The sequence below is a fragment of the Hypanus sabinus genome, chromosome 10 (genome assembly GCF_030144855.1).
Source record: "Hypanus sabinus isolate sHypSab1 chromosome 10, sHypSab1.hap1, whole genome shotgun sequence".
NCBI classification, from domain to species: domain Eukaryota; kingdom Metazoa; phylum Chordata; class Chondrichthyes; order Myliobatiformes; family Dasyatidae; genus Hypanus; species Hypanus sabinus.
Genome location: NC_082715.1, coordinates 105,715,964 through 105,739,015, shown reverse-complemented (window position 1 = coordinate 105,739,015; position 23,052 = coordinate 105,715,964). Strand labels below are relative to the sequence as shown.

At 40.5% G+C, this 23,052-nt stretch overlaps 1 protein-coding gene across 2 annotated transcripts in view; it reads left to right on the top strand.

Moving 5' to 3' along the window:
- Positions 1 to 23,052, top strand: part of LOC132400931 (ensconsin-like) — a 151,365-nt gene that overhangs the window by 97,895 nt on the left and 30,418 nt on the right. For both annotated transcript variants that reach the window (XM_059982507.1, XM_059982508.1), the window contains exons 9-12: positions 7,568 to 7,704; positions 7,879 to 8,045; positions 15,953 to 16,112; positions 22,680 to 22,863. In XM_059982507.1, coding sequence (XP_059838490.1) covers positions 7,568 to 7,704; positions 7,879 to 8,045; positions 15,953 to 16,112; positions 22,680 to 22,863 — 648 coding nt within the window. The remainder of the gene's footprint in view (positions 1 to 7,567; positions 7,705 to 7,878; positions 8,046 to 15,952; positions 16,113 to 22,679; positions 22,864 to 23,052) is intronic.

The window sequence follows — 23,052 nt, the reverse complement described above, 5'->3', positions numbered from 1 at the left end:
GCCAGTTAGAAGAGTGGGCTGAAAGATGGCAGATAGAGTTTAATGCTGATAAGTGTGAGGTGCTACATTTTGGTAGGACTCATCAAAATAGGACATACATGGTAGATGGTAGGGCATTGAAGAATGCAGTAGAACAGAGTGACCTAGGAATAATGGTGCATAGTTCCCTGAAGGTGGAATCTCATGTGGATAGGGTGGTGAAGAAAGCTTTTGGTATGCTGGCCTTTATAAATCAGAGCATTGAGTATAGGAGTTGGGATGTAATGTTAAAATTGTACAAGCATTGGTAAGGCCAAATTTGGAGTATTGTGTACAGTTCTGATCACCGAATTATAGGAAAGATGTCAACAAAATAGAGAGAGTACAGAGAAGATTTACTAGAATGTTACCTGGGTTTCAGCACCTAAGTTACAGAGAAAGGCTGAACAAGTTATATCTTTATTTTTTGGAGCGTGGGAGGTTGAGGGGGGACAATAGAGGTATTTAAAATTATGAGGGGGATAGATAGAGTTGATGTGGATAGGCTTTTTCCATTGAGAGTAGAGGAGATTCAAACAAGAGGACATCAGTTGAGAGTTAGGGGGCAAAAGTTCAGGGGTAACACGAGGGGGAATTTCTTTATTCAGAGAGTGGTAGCTGTGTGGAATGAGCTTCCAGTAGAAGTGGTAGAGGCAGGTTTGGTATTGTCATTTAACGTAAAATTGTATAGGTATATGGACAGGAAAGGAATGGAGGGTTATGGGCTGAGTGCAGGTCGGTGGGAGTAGGTGAGAGTAAGCGTTTGGCACGGACTAGAAGGGCCGAGATGGCCTGTTTCCGTGCTGTAATTGTTATATGGTTATATGCATAATTCCCTAAAAGTGGTGTCACAGGTAGACAGGGTTGTAAAGAAGGCTTTTGGCATCCTGGCATTCATAAGTCAAAGTACTGAGTTTCGGAATTGGGATGCTATGGTGAGGTTGTATAAAACATTGGTGAGGCCAAATTTGGAGTATTGTGTACAGTTCTGGTAACCTAACTATAGAAGGATATCAGTAAGATTGAAAGACTGCAGAGAAGCTTTATTAGGATGTTGCCGGGCCTTCTGGAATTGAGTTACAGGGAAAGATTGAACAGGTTAGGACTTTATTCCTTGGAGTGTAGAAGAATGAGGAGGGGATTTGATAGAGGTTTACAAGATTATGAGGGGTATAGACAGAGTAAATGTGAATAGGCTCTTTTCACAGACTAGGAGAGGTAAATACGAGAGGACATGGCTTTAGGATGAAAGGGGAAAGGTTTAGGGGGAACATTAGGGGGAACTTCTTCACTCAGAGAGTGGTGTGAATGTGAAACAAGCTGCCACCTGACATGGTAAATGCAGACTCACTCTTAAGTTTTAAGAATAAATTGGATAGATACATGGATGAGAGAGGACCGGAGTGTTATGGACTGGGTGCAGGTCAATGGGACTAGTGGAATAAAGTTTTGGCACAGACTAGAAGGGCCAAGTGGCCTGTTTTCTGTGCTGTAATGTTCTATGGAAGCACAAAGTGGGTAACTGTAGCTGATTCTGTGCCAGAAGGAGTTGTGTTAAGGCTGCAATTACTCACTTCATTTATAAAGGGATTTATGATGAAATGGGAAGCTGCGTATCTATTTTTATCAATGATGCATTTAGGACACCATTGTAAACAGATGAAAGTATAAAATTACAAGAGGATTCAGTGCTGTCCAAATGCTATACAATAGCTAGCCAAAGCTGCGGCGGCTGCAGTTCTAGTTGCTACATTGCAGGAAAGATGTGAAGGCTTTGGAGAGGGCACCTAAGCATTTTAACACAATGTTGCATGAATTGGAGCTGTAAGGAGAGGTTGGGCAAATTTGGATTGATTTTGCTGCCATGTCAGATGCTGATAGAAGTAAAATAACATAGAACAGTACAGCACAGAAGCATGGCCCTTGGCCCACAATGTCTTCACTGAACATGATGGCAAATTAAACTAAATCTCTTCTGCCTACATATCTCTCACTTTGTATTCATATTCCAGTCTCCTATCATAGCTGCTTCGCTCACTGCTTCAGCAGCCTGTTCGAAGCAGCTACCACCTCTATATGTAAAAATCACACCCTGTACATTTCCTTAAAAATTCCACCTTGCTCCCCCACCACGCCCCCTCCAACACACGTGCACACACTGATTTCTGCAAATTTGAGATCATCCACTTGCAGTTAAAGGGGAATTAAAGTATACATTATAAATAATGAAAAGAAGGAACCATTGTGTGTCCAAAAAAATTTGAGGAGTTCATGTGCATTTTTAAAATGTCATAAACAAGTGTGGAGAATAGAGCTTCTTGAGCAATCTATTCAGACATTCTCCATAGCTTTACAAATTACTTTTCCTCCAATGTCTCAACAAATCCTCTAGTTCTCTGATTAGTTTCATTGTAGTTAAAGACAAAGTCATAGCCTGTAACCACCTTGTAGTTTTGATATACTTTCACCAAGTGCTTGCGTGTATTTCTTAGCATTTTGCAGCATTTTGGAATTTTGGTTCCTGATCCTCAAGTTGCCAAATATGAGGATCATTTTCTCTTTTTGCCTTACAACCTTTGTATCCTTAAGTTGATAACCAGAAGTACATATAAACATATGAATTAGGAGCAGGAGTAGGTTATTTATCCACTTACCTTTGCTTCACCATCTAATATGGTCATGGCTGATCTGATTGTCATCTCAAGTTTGCATTTGCATCTCTCTTCAATAATCTTTTGCCTGCTTTCTAAAGAATCAATATTACCTCTGCCTTAAAAGTGGAAAGACTCTGCTATCATTGCTTCTTAGAAGAAAAGTTTCAAAGACTCTGAACCTTCAATAAATGATTTCATTTAATGTCTGTCTTCAATAGACAACATTCTAACTTTTAAGCATGGAGTCCTGGTCCTCTATTCTCCACAATAGAACTGCTCACTCTACATGCAGAATCTTAAAATTCAGTCAAATTCCAGCCTGGTTAGTTTGTTCAACCTTTCCTCACAAGATGACCTATTGGTCTTTACAGGTGTTAGTCAAGTAAGCACTCTGATCTGCTTCCAACATATTATATGAGACCAATACTATACATAGTACTCCAGATAGGCCCTCTGCTTCATAAGTAAGCTTGATGAAACTATCACTAACATATTACTTGTGGAAGAAGAGGAGCCATCCAACTTAATTACTTTTACAACACTATCAAGAACACTTACCATGCCTTTGGCAAGTCCAGTCATAGGTAGAGCCCGAGGACTGCTAAGGTATGCTGAAGGGAGGTGGAAGATTGCTTGCAGGACTGCTTTGAATCACTGGACTGGACTGTACTCAGAGTTTAATCTTCTGAATGAATATGCCAAAGTTGTCACTAACTTGAAGACGTGTAAGAATATGTGTACCTCCAATAACATACCAAATGTACCCAAACTAGAAGCTGGGTACTAAAAGCCTATGCCTGGTGGGAATGTTCAAAGACATCTTCAACTTCTCACTACTGTAGATGGAGGTTCCCACTTGCTTAAAAAGGGCATTATTCACACCGGTGACCAAGAAGAGCAGGGAGTGAGCTTCCTCAACGACTATCGCCCAGCAGTACTCTAATTTACGATGATGAAGTGCTTTGAGAAGTCGGTCATTGTTAGAATTAACTCATGGCTGAGCAAGGATGTGAAGCTGGACAAACTACCATTTGCCTTCCATTACAACAGGTCTGCATAAGACATAAGCTCATTGGCTCTTCATTGGGCTATAGAACACATGACAACAGCAATGCCTATGTCAGTCTGCTGTTTATCGATTACAACAGCATTCAACATGGTAATTCCTCCGTACTGATAAACAAACTCTGGGCCTTTGTAATTTGATCTTGACTTCCTCATTGGGAGACCATAGTCACTAAGGATGTGAGTTTAGTCCCCTGCTGTAACCTCTCTACATTCATGACTGTGGCCAGGCATGGCTCAAACACCATCTATAAATTTGCGAATAACACATCTGTAGTTGGTGGAATCTCATTTGGTGATGAGAAAGTGGACAGAAGCAAAATAGATAGGCTGATTGAGTGGTGTCACAACACCAAACTTGCACTCAAAGTCAGCAAGTCCTCGAACATGATTATGGCTCCGGGAGCAAGAATTTGGGAGAGCACACACCAGTCCTCATTGAGGGCTCAACAATGGAAGGGATGAGCAGCTTTAATTTCTCAGATGATCTATCCTGAGCCCACCATATTGATGTAATCACACCAACAGCGGTATGTTATTAGGAATGCCAGGAGATTTGGTACGTCAACAAAGAGAGGACAATAGTATCTTCTGCCACTTTCAAAGATGTGCATGCATATACATCCAAATTCTTGTGTTCTGTTTGCCTGGCATCCAATTGAAACTGAGCCAATTTGTCTATATTATTCCTTCAGTCTTTCTGCCAAAGTGTATCTCTTTAAGAAGGCAAATGGAATGTTGGCCTTCATTACTAGAGACATTGAACTTAAGAGCAGGGAGGTTAAGCTGCAACTGTACAGGGTACTGGTGAGGCCACATCTGGAGTACTGCATGCAGTTCTGGTCTCCTTACTTGATGGAGGGTATACTGGCTTTGGAGGCAGTGCAGAGGAGATTCACCGGGATTAGACTGTGAGGAGAGATTAAGTCGTCTGGGACTGTACTCACCGGAATTCAGAAGGATGAGAGGAGATCTTACAGAAACATATGAAATTATGACAGTGTTAGATAATATAGAGGCAGGAAAGTTGCTTCCATTGGTAGGTGAGACTAGAACTAGGGAACATAACCTCAAGATTCGGGGGAGTAAATATAGGACAGAGATGAGGAACTACTTTTTCCAGAGAATGGTGAATCTGGAATTCTTTCCCAATGAAGCAATGGAGGATACCTCAGTAAATTCTTTTAAGACAAAGGTTGGAGAGATATTTGCATTATAGGGGAATTGAAAGTTATGGGGAAAAGGCAGATAGATAAAGATGAGTCCAGGGCCAGAGCAGCTATGGTCTTATTGAAGGTGGAGCTCAACAGGCCAGATGGCCTACTCCTTCTATTTCGTATCTTCTTATGTTCATACTTCTCTGTATTGAAGTTTAATCTGCCCAGTCTGCTGACTTATAAAAGTACTTTGTCCTCTCTTTTTATCCTTTCAATTTTGAGATAATTACAGATTTTGAGATTTTACCTTGTGCATTCATATCCAACACATTAATATTTTTATAAGCCAATTACTTCTAATTGCTTTTTATTTTTATTGACACCCCGTATTTTCTGATCAGCAATTCTCTGAAGATGTGCCACCTCATCAAAAAATTAAATCAGCTCAGTCAAACAGGACCTACTTAGCAATCCATACTGATGGTCCATTAATCCATATGCCTATATTTTTCCCTGATCATTGTTTTAGAAGCAGTGATTCTCTTTACCTAGGAAATTACACTTTGCATTCATGCTAACTATACCCTTCATGATTTTATACATCTCTCCTCAGGTTCCCCATCCACTTCTCCTATTCCTTCTTCCCATTCTGCTTTCTCCCCTGTCTGTTGTGCTTCAAGGAATAATGTCCTCGCCTGCCCAAGCTCTTCCTCTAACTCAGGCTCTTGAATTCAGAAGTTCTCATAATTTTCTTTGTACTTTTTCCAACTTAATGATGTCTTTACTATAAAAGGATAACCAAAACTATACACAGTATTCCAGGTATAGCCTCTCTGTTGTCTTGTACAAGGCGTTGCCTGGTGTGGAGAACTTTAGTTTTTGGAAGAGATTGAATAGGATCATCTTTTTATAGGAGAGGAGGCGAGTGCAAGGTGATAGAAATATATAAAACTAAAATAGTTTTAGAATAGATCTATCTACTGCCTGTTAAGCTGCTGACATTTAGGGCAGCAATGAAGGTCCTCCATCTCTGGCACTGCTCAGAGCTTCCTTTATCTTGTCAGTAGCTCAGTTTTCACTACCGTCAGTTGTGCAAGTTCCAGGTGGAGACTGAGGAATACCATCACGTTCAGATGTGGAAAGATTCTTCATTGCTCTTTCCATAACAGTTTGGTTCTACCCTTTGATCTGTTTGACATGGATGACCCTATCATGAGCCAAAACATAAAGCACTCCAATTATTTTGGCTGGAGCCAGCCAAAATAGCTCTTCAGGTCATTGAAGCACACAAGCCTCCGAACCACAACAAGGTCTCTTAGAGGCTTAGAATAGATTACTATTTTTCCTGTAAGTTTACCAAAAATAAGGGAGCCTGAGTTTAAGGTAGTAGGAGTTTTAATGGTTGAGTGCTTGAATTTAATGTCAGAGAATGCATATAGTATACAACCAGAAATTCTTATTCTTCACAGATATCCACAAAACAGGGGGGAAAAAGCCCAAGGAATGAATGACAGAAGTATCAGAACCCCAACCCCCCCATGCACAAGCAGCAACAAAAGCATCAAAACCTCTCTCTCTCCCCCCCCATCATGCAAGCAATAGCAAAGACCTCAAAGAGATCTTGATCCAGAGTCCATCGTAAACTACAGTACATCTCAACACTTTGGTATCTCAGACAGGCTCTCCCTCACTCGTGAGGGAGAGAGAGAGAGAGCTCCTGCAATAGACCAGCAGATCTGTCACCCTGACTTGAGGACAGACAGGCTCTCACTCACAGAGAGAGAGAGGGAGAGGATTGCTCAAGCGCAGAGGCCTTCTTCTGATAGTAGCGCACACCAGCTGCTGTCTCTGTTTCAGTCTCCTGTGACACTTCAGTTGGCGACATCAGTGAACAGCTAGGTCATCTGTGAAGGGGCACGTCTTCTAGCCCTGCACAGTTAGGTAGTCCGAGAATGAGTATCCACTGGACGTGGAAACCGTAGTCCGAGCTATAGCTGTGGATCACAGACTCCGACAGGACCCCAACCACAGAGGGACAGGAGGAAAAAAAAAGAATAAGCCGTTTCACAGATGAGCTGGAAAACATTGCCTAGGTCTGCCAAAACCTCGAGTCTTAAAGAGGAATTGAAGGAAAAGGTATTTTTTCGACATAGAAGTTTATATCTGGAGCTTGCTGGAGTCAGATACAATCATTATGGTTTGAAGATATTACGATGATCATACAAAGTAGGCAGAGCATGGAGGATACAGTCCTAATGAGGGAAAATGAGATTAATGTATATGGGCAACAAGATTAACATGCTTGTGGTGTGTTGAAGGGTCTGCTCTCTGACTCTGGCTCTAAATAAGGAACCAATGGGTGATGTACTAATTCATTTTGTACTTGGATGCCCATTTATGCATCAAGTAAGTTCATTACCTGTAATATATGCAGTGCCTAAAGAATGATAATTTTGAATTTTTAATTTGATAAATCTCCACTAAAGCACAGCACAATGTGACCCAATAACCTTCAATGACTGCTGAAGGCAGATTTGAAGGTAGTCTTTAGCTAAAGATTTATCAGTCCAGTGTCTTTTCAAATATTTCATCTGTTATGATACCAATATATTTTTCCAATAGTAATGTAAAATATGGTAATTTTTTTTCTGAAATGATTTTTAATTGTCTTAGATGGACAAAAAAGAAAAGGAGAGAGAAAATGAAAGGGAAAAAAATGCAGCTGTCGCTCTAGCTACAAGTACAGCAGCGAAGAGGTCATATTCGCCTTTGTATGTGAAGAATAAGTCACCAATGCCATCCACAGTTCGGTGAGGAAAGTACAAGTTTATTCTGCTAACTGCAACAACATTGCTTGCAAAATGTCAAAATTTAAATATAGTTTAGAGGGAGTTATGATTGGCATTTTGGGAGGGGGGGTTGTATGAAGTAAGCAACTGATATCTTTGTTATATTTGTACAGTTTTTACTTTTGTTTGTAATAGATTATCAACAAAACCAATGACTCCGAAAGTACTTGTGTCACCACCTGGCTCAGTGAAAAATTCAACAATCCAGAGGCCATCTTCTCCTGGGAACGTTCGTCCATCCAAAGCATCTGAGTGTGAAGTAAAGGAGGAAGAAATGAGTCAAAAAAATCAGGAGGATGAAGGTAAGCATGCCATATCTTATGTTAAACACAAAGTATCTTATGTTAGTAGTTAAACAGCTGATGTCCTTTCAACTCGTGCAAAATCAGAGTTTAAAGGTACAAATTTCTCAGAATTCAGAATTTGTTTAAAATCTTAAAACTATTTCACAACGTGAGGGAGTAAAAATCTTTGCGATATGACTCAGTTTCCGTGTACAGACATGTGAATTTAAAAATCTAATGGCTTGTAAAAAGCTGTCCCATAGCCTGTTAGTCCCGGCTTTAATTCTGCGGTACCATTTGTCAGGCGGAAGCAGCTGAAACAGTCTACGTTTGGGGTGACTGGAGCCCCTGATGATCTTCCAGGCCTTCTTTCTGCACCTCCTGCTGTAAATATCCTCAGTGGAGGGAAGTTCACATCCACAGATGTGCTGGGCTGTCCATATCACTCTTAGAAGGGCCCAGCAATCAAAGTTGGTGCAGTGCCTGTACCAGGCAGTGATACAGCCAGTCAGGATGCTCTCAATGGTGCCCCTGTAGAAGGTCTTGAGGATTTGGGAGCCCATGCCGAACTACTTCAGTCGCCTGAGATGGAAGAGAGGCTGTTGTGCTTTTATTTTGCCACAAAGTCAGTGTGTACGGTCTTGGTGAGATCGTCGGTAATGTGTGTACTGAGGATCTTGAAACTAATCACCCTCTCAGCTGCAGACCCACTGATGTTGATCAGGTTCAGCCTGTCTCTGTTCCTCCTGTAGTCAACAATCAGCTCTTTTGTTTTTTGGGCATTGAGGGAGAGGTTGTTATCCTGGCATCACTGTGACAGGGTGTCAACCTCTCCTCTGTAGGCTGTCTCATTACCTCTAGAAACAAGGCCAATCAAAGTTGTGTCATCTGCGAATTTGATCAGCAGATTGGAACTGTATGTGGCAGTAGGTCGTGGGTGTAAGGAGTTAGAGAAAGAGACACAAGACATAGTCCTGGGTGGTGGGGGGTGGAGGACACCTGTATGAGGAGCAGAGGTGAGGGAGCCTATCTTTACCACTTGTCGGCGATCTAATAAGAAGTCTAAAATCCAGCTGTGCAAGGTGGGGTGCAGGTTGAGGTCTCTGAGCTTCCTGTCAAGTCTGGAGGGAAATACAGTGTTGACTACTGAACTGTAGTTTAAGAACAGCATTCTAACATATGAATATCTTCAATCTTTTATGAATATACTACATTGTCACAAGATGTATAGAAACTGAGTGCCTGAAGAACTCAGCAGTCAAGCAGCATTGTAGTGGCAAATGGATCTGTTTGCAGCATCCTTTTGTGTTTGATCTAATTTGAGTGGCAGATGATCTACCCATTTAACAATCGCTAAAGGAAGCTCACTGTGTATTGATTGAACTGGGCATAATCTATACCAAAATATTCCAGGTATTCCATTTATCCAGGCTTTATGGGTCCTATGGGGGGGGGGGGTGAGGAGGGAGGGAGGGAGAGAGACTTTCTCAATAAGCATTTTATAGAAACAGGGTTTAGTTTTCTTTACCACACTACTTTCCTGTTGATCTTCACATATTCATTTGCTGTGCCAGACCTAACAATTCTTTTTAGTGTAATTCTGTGCATTTGGAATTGTAATATTCCTGTGTACTTGGACTTGGATTATTACTAATATATCTTCACTGCAGAAGAAATAAATTTGAGATCACTTCTGTCTTGCCTAAAGCAATTGAAAAAGTTGGATTTGTGTGAATATTAATACAGATCTATGGTCTTTGCAGGAAAAGTAAGGACACAGTTCTCAGAAGCTATTGCATTTGCTTTTCAACATCTCTAAAGTCTTTGTTTCCTTAGATCAGAAAGTACTGTGTAACATCTCAAATTTGATGGCTTGCAGAAGTTTGTATCTTTCTTTTGCTCCACAACTTCATGCAGTCTGATGCTTAGCAGTAGATATACAAGAGTCATTTTTAATAAAGACTGATGTCAAATAAATCATTGCGCAAAAAACTTTTCTCAGTCTTTTGCATTGGAGTGTCACATCTGGCCTCCAATAAACCTTCAGCTCTATTTAGCTCGCTCTCAATAAATATTCATGACAAGATCCTAAAAAACATGGACCACTTACGATACCTTGTAAGCCAACTCTTCATGAAAGTATTCCTCCCCCCCGGGAAATTGCTGCTGATATGACACATCAAGGTAGAGTAGAAGCATTCAGAATGGTATTAGGAACCTCAAGCCCATACTTCATGGTTCCACAAAGTCCAGCATAAACAACAAGAGAAGAGTACTGCCATGCAAAGTACCTACCCTCCTCCCTGCTCTATGGGAAAAGCCCATCGTTTTGAATCTTGTTAGTCACATCAGAACTCCCAAAACTGGAATGAAAGCAAAAATTCATTTGATAAATGACATTAATGTTATTAAAATATTTTTTTAATTGTTGCTTTGGTATCAAGCATTTCTAGTTTAAAAATTAACTGATATTAAGCTATAGTTACTGAAAAGAATAATAGCTTACCTTGTCCTCCTTGTTCTTTATCTTCTATCACCTTTCCTTGCTGTGGGGTTTTGCCTGGTTAAAGGCCCATATTAAATACTAACTTGATGTTTCAGCTATGCTGCTTTATAATTTCCTTAGATCACTTTCTATATCACTACAGGCCCTACCCCTCCTTTCACTTATCTACTCATTATTTGTATGCATATAGACTTCTGGATTTCCTTTTCATTTGGCTCCTTGTTCATTTTTTTTCCCTTTTTCATTGTCTTTCTCATCTTGTTTGGCTACATTAGAATTACCTACATCCTACGCATTTGTTTTCTTTCATGGACTACACTACCTCCTCTGTTATCCAGGCTTCAATTTTCTTTAGATGTTGCAAAATAATACTGGGCAGGTTTGTGGGCAGATTTGTTAGAATTGTCCAGAAGAGTTAAAGCTATTGTGGGGGGGGGGGGGGGGGAGGTGTTAGAATTGTCCAGGAGAGTTTTAACTATTTTCCAGGGAGATGGGAACTGGAGTGATACTGCTAAGGATGAGATAGTTGGTTTACCAACAGAGGCAGTGTATAGTGAGACTGCTATCAAAGAGGCTGATGATAGGGCAAAATTGCAGTCAACAGGATGAGTTGCATGGTAAAAGACAGACAAATTGGAAAAAGGTGATTTCTGGACTGAAGGTGTTATAACTGAATCCACACAGTATACAGATTAAAATCGGTGAGCTTGTAGCACAGTTACAGATTGGCATGTAGGATTTGTGGGCATCACTGAATTGTGGCTGAAAGAAGATTACAGCTGGGAGTTTAACATCCAAGAAAACACATTTTACCAATAGGACAGGCAGGTAGGCAGAGGGGGTGCTGTCGCTTTGTTGGTGAAAATCAAAATCAAGTCATTAGAAAGTGGTGATGTAGGGTTGGAAAGTGTTGAATCATAGTGGGTAGAGCTAAGGAACTGCAAAAGTAAAAAGACCCTGATGGGATTTATATACAGGCCCCCAGACAATAGTAAGGATGTAGTCTATAAATTACAACAGGGGATAGAAAATGTGTGCCAAAAGGACAAAGTTACAATAGTCGTAGCGGATATCAATATGCAGGTATATTGGGATAATCAGGTTAGTGCTGGATCTAAAGAGGGTGAATTTTAGAAGAGATATCTTCTAAAATTAGAAGAGAGATAGGAAGGGCATTAGACATTTTGAAGATCTTTTCATTGATAATCGCTTCGCTTCTTTTCAGCAGCTCTCTGTTAAGTTCAATCTGCCCAATGCTCATTTTTTCAGATATCTCCAAATCCGACACTTTATTGCTCCTTTAATTCCTAACTTTCCTGAAATGCCTGCGAAAAATGCTATGGATCTATTTCTTTCCATGAATCCACTAGGTAAAGGCTTAATATCAATCATCCGAGATAAACTTGCAGCCTTACGACGGGCCCCCATGGATAAAATCAAAATGGCCTGGGAGCAGGATTTAAATATCTCCTTATCTGAGGAGAGCTGGGATTCAATTCTCAAATCGGTTAACTCAACCTCTCTTTGTGCTCGCCACTGCCTTTTACAGTTTAAGATTGTTCATAGAGCCCATATGTCTAAATCTAAACTATCTCGATTCTACCCTAGCGTTAGTCTGCTCTGTGATAAATGCAAGAGGGGCGTGGCCTCTCTCATCCATATGTACTGGTTCTGTCCTAGCTTGGAGAAATTCTGGAAAGATGTCTTCATTACGTTATCGTGTATTCTGAATCAGCACCTAGAACTAAACCCCTTAATTGCTCTGTTCGGTTTTTGGGGCGAGACAGATTTATGTCTAGGTCCGACCAAATGCCGAATATTATCCTTTGCCTCTCTCCTGGCTAGACACTTGATCCTCCTCAGATGGAGAGATGTTGCCCCGCCCACTCATGCTCAATGGTTTAACGACATCATGGCCTGTTTGGACCTCGAAAAAATTCATTATTCAGTTCTGAATTCGGATCTAAAGTTCCATAAGGTCTGGGGACCTTTTATTGAGTACTTTCATAACCTTCCTCTTGACTAGGGTTTTTTTTTCTTTGCGGTCCCTTGCTTTCAGCTCCTTTTTTTTTCTGGTAGAAGGCATTATTACCCTCTGTTGCTGAGTGTATTCACAGTCTGGGAGTTTGGCTGTCCTGACTTATACACTCTATATTGTGTTGTGGTTGGTCTGGAGTTGCTGTTGTTTTTTCTTGTGTTGTGTTTTTTCTTGTGTTCTTGTGGAGTAAAGAGAATTACAGAGGCATGAGAGAGGAGCTGGCCAAAATTGATTGGAAAAGAACAATGGCAGGAATGATGGCAGAAGAATGGCTGGAATTTCTGAAAACAATTCAGAAGGTGCCGAATATACACATTCTAAAAGCAAGATGACACAACAGTGGCTAATAAGAGGAGTCAAAGCCAGCATAAAAGTCAAAGAGAGGGCATATAATAGAGCTATAATTAGTGGAAAGTTATAGGAATAGGAAGCTTTTAATAATCAACAAAAGGCAACTAAAAAATCATTAAGAAGGAAAAGATGAAATACAAAGGTAAGCCAGCCAATAGTATTAAGGAGGATACCAAAAGTTTCTTCAGATACATAAAGTGTAAAAGAGAGGCAAGAGTGGATATCGAAGCACTGGAAAATGATGCCGGAGAAGTAGTCAAGGGGGACAAGGAAATGGCGGATGACTGAATAATTATTTTGCATCATTCTTCACTGTGAAAGATATTAACGTTATGCCAAAAGTTCAAGAGTGTCGTGTTGGAGTATGTGATTACTAAGTGTATGCCATTACTAAAAAGAAGGTTCTTGGGATACTGAAAGTTCTGCAGTTTGGTAAGTCACTTGGATCATATGGTATACACCACTGGGTTTTGAAAAAGGTGGCTGAAGAGATTGTGGAGACATTAGTTATGATCTAAGAATCAATTGATTCTGGCATGGTTCTGGAGGACTTGAAAACTGCAAATGTGACTAAACTCTTCAAGAAGGGGGAGAGGCAGAAGAGAGAAAATTATAGGCCGGTTAGTCTGACTTCAGTGGTTGGGAAGATGTTGGGGTCGAGTGTTAAGGATGTGGTTTCACTGATACATTAGCATGGTAAGTGGAATGTTACCAGACCAGATTAAGCCAAATAGCTGGCAGTTGTGTAGCTGTTTCTATGACTACTATTATTGACTAGTCCAATTCTTCTTACCAAGATTTGCATTCCATAAGCCCTTCATTCAGCAATAGCCCAAAGCAATATTGAGAACAGCTGTTCTATTGTTCTTTTTAAAAAAAAAAGCGCCTCCCTTGATCCATATATTTCTTGTGCTGTTATATTGCAGTACTGCAGGGTCTCAACACTGCACTACCTGACATACAATCCTTGATAATTGGCAAATGGAATCACCACAGATCCAAAGCCAGTGCACACTGTAATCAAAGCAAGCCAGTGTCCTTACACCACCTTAGTTATGAATCCTTCTGGTTTCATTACTTCCCTAATTTGCAAAAGAAATTGAGATGATACACAGTACCACATTTATCATCTCCTTTCCAGAACCAAACTCAAAACCAGAACAGTTTCAGTCATCAGAATAGAAGTATGTAGGTGATTCTTGCATATATGCTCATTTGAAGGACTAACTTCAAACTACAGAATTCTTTCTTAAAGCATACATATGGATAGGTCTTTCTACTAAATGTCCAGAGGCAAAGGCGCTTTATCAACCTGCCCCTAGATTAGTACCAAACCCTGCACCTCTGACAATAAAAATCAATAACCAGACACTGGCATTGTAGAATGTGAAACACTTTCCTTTTGTAGAGAAGTATTGGAAGAACAGCCATGTGCTTAAACCCAGCAGTAAGCATGTGGTTTACTAGGCAGCAGTGACATTTATCCTTCTACATATGTTATCAGAAGATTTTCCAAATGCATTGGTTTGAATTCTATATTGATTGTTTAGATAAATGAGAAGCGATCTTTCTGAAATAAGATTCTGAGAGGGGTTGGGAGTGTGGATGCTGAAAGGAGGTTTCCCTCTGCTGTGAGGTGGGGGCAGGGAAGGAAGGTGGTATCTTGAACGAGGGGGCCAGTTTCAGAGTAAGGTATCATCCACTTAGACTGGAATGACAAGAACTCTTTCCTCTAAGGGTCATGACTCATTGAAATTCTCTATCCCTTTTCTATACTCCCTTTTCACCTATGACTGCGTTCCTGTACATGGTTCTGACTCCATAATCAAGTTCGCAGATGACACCACAGTGGTTGGCCTGATCAGAAGGGATGATGAGATGGCTTACAGGGATGAGGTCCAGCACCTGGCCGTGTGGTGTGCTGACACAACCTTAACACCCAGAAGACCAGTGAGATCATTGTGGACTTCAGGCATGCTAGGAACCACACTCACATTCCCATCTACAACAAGGGAGCTGTAGTGGAGTGTGTATCAAGCTTCAAATTCCTTGGTGGTCACATTTCTGGGGATTTCACCTGGTCCCTGAACTCCTCCATCCTGATCAAAAAAGCGCAACAGCACCTTTATTTCCTGCAGAGCATCAAGAAAGCTCACCTCTGTCCCAGGATACTGACGGACTTTTACTGCTGTACCATTGAGAGCATACTCACCAACTGCATCTCAGTGTGGTATGGCAATTGTCCCGTATCAGACTGCAAAGCACTCCAGTGTGTGATGAAAACTGCCCAGTGGATTATTGGCACTCAATTGCTCACCACTGAGAACATCTACCATAAACGTTGCTTGGGCAGGACGAAAGGCATTATGAAGGATGCATCTCATCCTAATCATGAACTTTTTCCTCTCCTCCCATCCAGTAGGCGCTACAGGAGCCTCCACTCCCTCACCAGCAGTCACAGGAAGAGCTTCTTCCCTGAGGCTGTGACCCTGCTGAACCTCACATCACAGCACCAAGCAGTATTGCAGCCATATTGTACTGTCTCAGTACTTTTATATTTGTGTGCTGTAGCACTTACTTTTTATTCAGTTATTTTGTAAATAACACTATTCTTTGCACTTCTCGTTAGATGCTAACTGCTTTTCATTTGGCTTTGTATCTGTACTCAGCACAGTGACAATAAAGTTGAATCTAATCTAATCTCAGAGGTATGAAAGTAGAGAGATAACACTGAAATGTTATTTTAGACCTGTGTCTTAAATATATTCAAATGTTGTAAGTACAAGGAAATCAAGGTGGTGCAGGTGTTGAAGAGAACATACAAAAGTGTTATTGAGGCCAAGTTCATTCATAATTTATTAAATGGCAGAGCAGGCTTGAGTGGTCCCGCTTATGTTTGTGTCTTTGATTTTATAAACTGGGAAAGTATGGATCCGTCTGTGAATGAATGATTTGTTTGTTAACATATTTATTAACTATTTGCATTGAAACTTTTTACCTAATTCAAGCACCTTTTCTTTATTTGTATAGAAAGCATTCCGGTCATAATTTCTGCGACTCCTGGTAAGATCACAGCAGGTACCACTGACGCAGCAGAGGCCACGAGGCTTCTGGCTGAGAAGCGGCGAATAGCACGGGAGCAGAGGGAACGAGAAGAAGAGGAGAAAAGAGAACAGGAGGAGAAAGAAAGGTATGCTATTATTTTGATGTAGGTTAAAGGGCTTGTTATTTTCAAATTCCAGTAATACAATGTGAAATCAATATAAATCCAAAATTTGTCAACTATGTAGGTGGGTTTGCATTTTTCAGAAATCCAGCTAACGGGATTTTAATTGGGAACTTAATGTTTCCCCAACTAGCACCAAGGCCTGGTTTCATATTTTGTTTTCAGTCCAGTAAAATTCTTATCCTTGTTTTCAGATTCCTGCCAAGTCTCAGACCTGAAGTTCAGAAATTCAAGTTTAATTGTCATTGAACCATACACGAATACCCATTGGTTACTCCAGAGTGAGGTGCAAAGCACAATACTAACCATCATACACAGCTCAAGGCACATAGAGCACATATAAGATAATAGAAAAATAGTTAATAGAAAAAAATAGTCTAAGTCCCTGAGTCCATAAATGTTACAGCAGTGTTCAGTCAAATGCAATACAGCTCGTCTTCAACATATAAACATACAACATATAAAACCTCTCTATTTGCAGACCTGTAGCTGCAATTTTTTTTCCTGAACTAGTGTTGGTTTCAAAACTACTATTAAAACTAACGCAATAATTATGATCCTTAAAAATCATTGCTTTTAATCTTTTGTTTTTCTGGGAATACTTCAATAAAAAGAAATTGGCAAATACAAAGACATTATCAAGTCTTTGAAACTTATGGTAAATCAGTTCCAAGTGTGGGAACGTGATTGAGATGGTGGTATTGGAAGAAATTTCCCAGAGTGATTGTAAATACTATTTATGAACAATGTTTTAATGAAAGGATAGGAATGTAAAGATGAAAAACAACTGTATCATGGATTTTGAAACCAAAGTATAAAAAATGTATCATTATGATCTTAAACTATAAAAATAGTCTCTTGATGGAAGCCTTAACTCAAATCAGATGGTAAACCATCTACTGACTTGGGCAATGAACTGAATGTGGCAAAGCTGCCCTAGTGCTAGCAAAGTTATCACCCTAAATGTGTGTCGACGGATGATTAATTTGGGAGAGTTATCTGAGTGATGAATCAAACAGCAGTCTAATTGTATTCTGAGAATTGCACCTTACAAACAGTATGCTAGATTCCATCACAATCCCATTCACAGGACGGACACACCAAGGGCAGAGATGGCAGTACCTTTCTGGTAGCTCTGGAATTTATCATTAGTAGCTATAGAAGGGGGGCTCCATTGTTCAGGGGTTGGAGCACTGTGCTTGGGGTGGCACGGTAGCATAGTGATTAGTGGAACATGTGCAAAGCATGTGCTACTGGGCCGCGAGGAAACAATATGAGTCAGCTGCACCTTTCCTCATTCCCTGTCACGCCCACTGTTGAACTTGAATGCACGCGAAGTCATTACCCACGCGAGGTCATCAGTCGCCTAAACGTGGTGATATCCTAGCGCAAGGGATCACTGGTTGGCCTCGGGTAACTGGCTGCCTCATGTGGCCAGCGAGAAGTGCAGTTGCTACTGGCCTGGAGCGGGGACAGATGGGCACTGCCTCTGAACCTGTTTAGCACACTGAGTGTTCGTGGAGAACCCGGTGCTAAAATATTTGCAGATGACCTAATTCGGGCTCAGGGTTTCTCGTAAGTAGCTGAGCAGCTTCCTTGCTGCGATCTACTGAAAGTCATCCCTCGAGCCAAACTTTTGTCATCTGATAGATCCTACCTACCGACAAGGAGGGCGGGCACACGCCCTGTCGCACTCAATGCTTGGTCGCTGTCTCTGGACTGTGACCACTGCAGCCCTGGCATAGGGACCTCCGGCCCTTACCTTGTCCTCTCACCCCACCCACGACCAGCAGCACCTGGCCAAGGCGTCTGGCAGCAGGCGGGAGGCTGGAGTTCAGGCCTGGAGGCTGTCTAATGAGGCAATGATGCGCTCAAAACTGCTTCGGCACCTTGAGTCCAAGCACCCTGCACCTAAAGACAACCCTGTTGAGTTTTTTGAGTGAAAAAATACATGAGCAAGTGCTGAGAGCCACAAAACTAAATTGCGGAATAGACTGGATATAAGGAACCCCCTTCGAGTATCGCCGTCTCCCATCACCCCTCGATGGGACCGTCTTGTTGCAGGGAAACAAGCCCAATGCTCCCACTGATTCAGCAATATTGGTGTGTTGCAATGATTTTATATGTTCATATGAGGAAAATAGCGGTGTGTTTAATATCCAAACATTACTTAAAATGTTATGATGCTATTGACTTATAAGTGAGTTATAATTGACTTATCACTATATTCATGCGAGGAAAATATGTGCTGTGTGTTTAAATTAAGTTCAGTAGATAAACCCTTTTAGAAGCAAAATTGAGTGTATTAGCCACTTATAAGTGACTTATAGTTGACTTATCATCTATATTCCGGTTGAGATTAACACCCCCACCCCCCGTCGGCCGGTCTGCAAGAATATTATCAATATTAAACCAGTCCACGGTGCAAAAAGTTGGTGACCCCTGGTATAACACTATCACAGCACCAGCAACCTGGGCTCAACTACCCCTGCAATCTGTGAGAGGTTTGAATGTTCTCCCCATAACCTCTTGGGTAACCTCCAGCTGCTCTGGTTTCCTCCCACATTCCAGTGAAGAATGGGTTAGTAGATAAATAGGTCACATGGGTATAATTGTGTGGCTTGGGCTTGAGGGCCAGAAGGGCCTGTAACTGTGGTGTATCTCTAAATAAGTCTGACTTGGGATAAAATGCTCCTGAGATAATGAATTGGTTTCCCCATCATAAACAAACTTTCTGAGGACACTGCCCACCCAGTTCAAACATTATGTTCTCTGGTGCAAAAATCAGTGGACTTAAAATAGATCTTATAGCTCAACTGGGTATCCATAAAATATTCTGGTTCATAAGGAGTAGCAGCAGTTTGTCAGCTATAACCACAGCCAGGCCTTTATAAATAGTATGGATAGGTTTTTCCTTGACAAAGTAGGTATTTAAGAAAAAATGATTATGTGGAAGGCCATATTTACTGCAGAGGTTATCAAAACTATCAAATATATTATCGGTGTACAAATCCTTAATGCGTTTAAAACAGTTCAAACCCTATTGCCCTCTAAAAACTGAAATCGAGTGTGGAGGGAAGAAATAGATGGTTTCTATGAATGGGACCCAAAACTGAAGCTGATGTGAACTTACAGTGGCAGCAAAATTGATTAAAAGTTTTGAGGATGGAGAGCACGACTGGTTTAGATGTGAACTGAGAGGATTTCAATGGCAAGGAAGAATACACTAAAGCTGGGAGAGATGAAGAGTGGCAAGACCATGTCTCAAGCAGGCGCCAGTTTATATCCAAAATAATACCTTTTGAATGTTCAATGCCCAGTAATAATGAATAAAGCTAGGAAGGCCCATTCCACCTACGTCATGACCTCTTTGGAGATTGCGCTTATTAACCCTTGGGACCTTATTTTCCCAAATAAAGGAGGTTGTAGCTTGGTCGACTGATTTGAAAAATAACTTAGATAAGAAAACTGGCAAGCCCTGTGACAAGTAAAGAAATCTGGGAAGTATAGTCATTTTCACTGATTGAATTCTCTCAGCTATAGTAAGGGGTAAACTGCACCATCTCGCAAAATCAGCCTTCATTTGGCTCACCTGAGGCCTGTAGTTAGCTTCAAACAGAGATGTAAAAGAGCGAGTAACATGTATTCCTAGGTATACAAAACCATCTTGAGATAAAGAAAAAGGCAAAGGTTCCTGTCAGATCTGCAGGGCCAAATTATTAATGGGAAAGCATTTGCTTTTTTGAAGGAGGAAGGACAGATCTAATCTGGTTAATATTTAATTGGATTTCAAACATTAGCAAAATGACAGCAGATATTATTGTTAAGCAGTACTAACTAACATTCTCATCACTGGTGTTTAGTTTGGGTTTCTTCAACTTAACCTGATTTTGGACCACTTTAGAGCCTTGTTCCAAACATAAGATATAGACTTAGGCCTTTTAGCCTATCAAGTCTACTCCACCATTTCATCATGGTTGATCCATTTCCCCCCTCAACCCCAAACTCCTGCCTTCTCCCCCAACAGCTGAATTCAAGAAAAAAGATGCAAATTACTGCCCTTAGTATCAAGGCATCATTTGATCAAGGAGAGATGGTGTCAGTATAAGTAGGCATGAAAGAAAAAATACTCCAGCAGTTGAAATTATATCTTGTGCAAAGGATTTTGGTTCTTGAGAATCAAGCAACCCATCTCCAAGAAGTTCCTTAGAATAGATTTCCTGGCCCAGCTATCTTCAGCTGCTACTTCTATGAATTACTTTACATCATGAAGTGAGAAGAAGGGATATTATTTGAAGTTTACATAATGCACAATGGTGGTGCCTGCCATCTACAAAATTCACAATGGTTGCCTAGGCATCTCTTACTGCATTTCACAAAATCACTGCATCTGCCACCAAGGAAATCAAAGGTGATAGATGTGTGAAACTACCATCTCCTGTTTTCTCTTCAAGCTGCAGGTTGGTCAGCCTTGGAAATATATCGTCATTCTTCCATCACGATTGGACCAATATCACTGAATATCCAGCAAACAGATGGTTTATCTCTCTTGGGGTAGGCTGTAGTGGTTCAAGAAGGTGGCTCAGCACCAACACTTCAAGGGCAACTTGAGCAATAATCGGTGGTCCTACTGATGATTGCCCACATTCTGAAAAATAAACAACTAAAGACAAAATTTAAAGGAGGTTTTTTTTAAAAAGTTTTTCAGGATAAGCTATTTAGATATTTTAATTGTTGTAGCTATTTTAACAGCATACAGACTTGGAAAGAATATGCTTTTGACCCTGATTGGATTCTCTTCAGATAACTTGCCCCTGGTGTTTATTTCATGTGGTTTATATGTTGTATGGATCAGGCTCTCAAAATAAGACTTTTGACCTGCATAATTCTGGATTCATTCTTTGCTATTTCTTCTGGTTTTTGAAATGTAAAAGATCCTGATGATACCATGTAATTTGAAAATAGTTGAGTTTACACTCAGTGGTCACTTTCTTAGGTATGCTGGTACACCTGCTTGGTAATGCAAATAACTAATCAGCCATCACATGGCAGCAACTTAATGCATAAAAAAATGGAGGCATGTTCAAGAGGTTCAGTTGTTATTCAAACCAAACATCAGAATGGGGAAGAAATGTGATACAAGTGACTTTGACTGTGGAATGATTGTTGATGCCAGACAGGGTGGTATGAATATCTCAGAAACTACTAATTTGGGATTTTCATACACACAACAGTTTAGATAATGGTGCGAGAAACAAAAAAAAGTCCAGTGATTGGCAGTTCTATGGGTGAGAAAGCCACATTAATGAGAGAGGCCAGAAGAGAATGGCCAGACTGGTTCAAGCTGACAGGAAGGCAACAGTAACTCAAATAACTATGCATTACAACAGTGGTGTGCAGAAGAGCATCTTTGAATGCACAACATGTTGAACCTTGAACTGAATATACTATGTAGCAGAAGATTCCACTGGGTTCAACTCTGTACCTAATAAAGTAGCCATTGAATGTATATCTGAGCCAGACAAAGTCATAGGCAGTTTTGAATTTGAATGTTTTCTGTTAGATGTAGGTAATGTAAATTGGTCAGTGATACAATATCTACAGATCAGCCTGTTATTTTGGACATTGGGTGATTTAACTTATTCATGAGTTAGGTGTCCGATCTCAGTGTATTGCTTGCTTGAGCTTCTGTATTTGTTACTCTTTAAAGGCTTTGGAATAGAATTTGATAACAGGCATTGTCATTCTTCGTGACACTCTTATTTTAAGTACCTTTAGCATCTAAGTCAGTAAAGAATCTAGCACAATTCTCTACTAGAGTGGATCATATCCAAGTTCTTTAATGGGACATTTCATGGAAAAGATATTGAGTATTATCATGGAATATATTGGTGCCATCTCCAGAGCTGAATACTAATTTTGCTGTGGACTTGTTGTGCTGGTAGGCAAATTGGAGTAGATCTGAGTTGCTTCTCAGACAGGATTGCTATGTTTCATCGCCAACCTCACAAAACACTCCAACAGTGTGAATGTAAGTACTACTGGACATTGAGGCATTGAGGCAGGTTACCATGTTCATTTTGGCGAACGGGATAATTGAAGCATGTTTGAAGCATGTGTGTACCTCAGACTGCAGAAGCGAAAGGTTAGAAATCTTGGTGGATTCTCCAGTCAGTTGAACAGCACACGGCTTTAGGTACCCCATCTGGGCTGGATGCTTTCCATGTTTTCATTTTCTTGAGAGGCTATTGTTAGTGATGGCTGCACCTTGGATGAGTGGGTAAGACCTTGTGGATTTGAGAATTTGTTTTATTTTTGTGTACAGAGAGTCATTGGCTTTCAGTTTGAGCATTCATACCATGTATTTGTCAGCATTTTCAAAGATGAGTACAGATTATCTAATGTTTGGTGTAACTATTAAAATGGAAGTATCCTTTAGACATCTGCATGTTCTTTAGAGAAATAGTTTCAATGTGGTGGCTCTTTTATTCTGCAAACATGAAAACTTTATTGGTTTCCTGTTAAATAAAGGCAAATGAAGGAAGAAATACTGCGGCGAAAGCAAGAAGAGAAAGCTCGCCGTGAAGAGGAAGCACGAAGACTTGAAGAGGAAAAGAGACTTCAAGAAGAACAGCAAAAACTTGAAGAGGAGCAAAGACTTCTACTGGAAAAGGCTGAAAGAGACAGAGAAGAAAGGGAGCGCTTACAAAAACAAGTGAGTTTATTTTATTATTTCTGCATACAAGATTTGCATTCTTGCAGTGTCATCATTTGTGTAATCTGAAAAGTAACTTGTATTGCAAACTAATCACTTAGATATTAATTATCCATGTGATTTGAGGAAAATTGCATCTGTACTTAAAGATTGCTTAAGCTTATAAGATTGTTGCCATATTTTGAATAA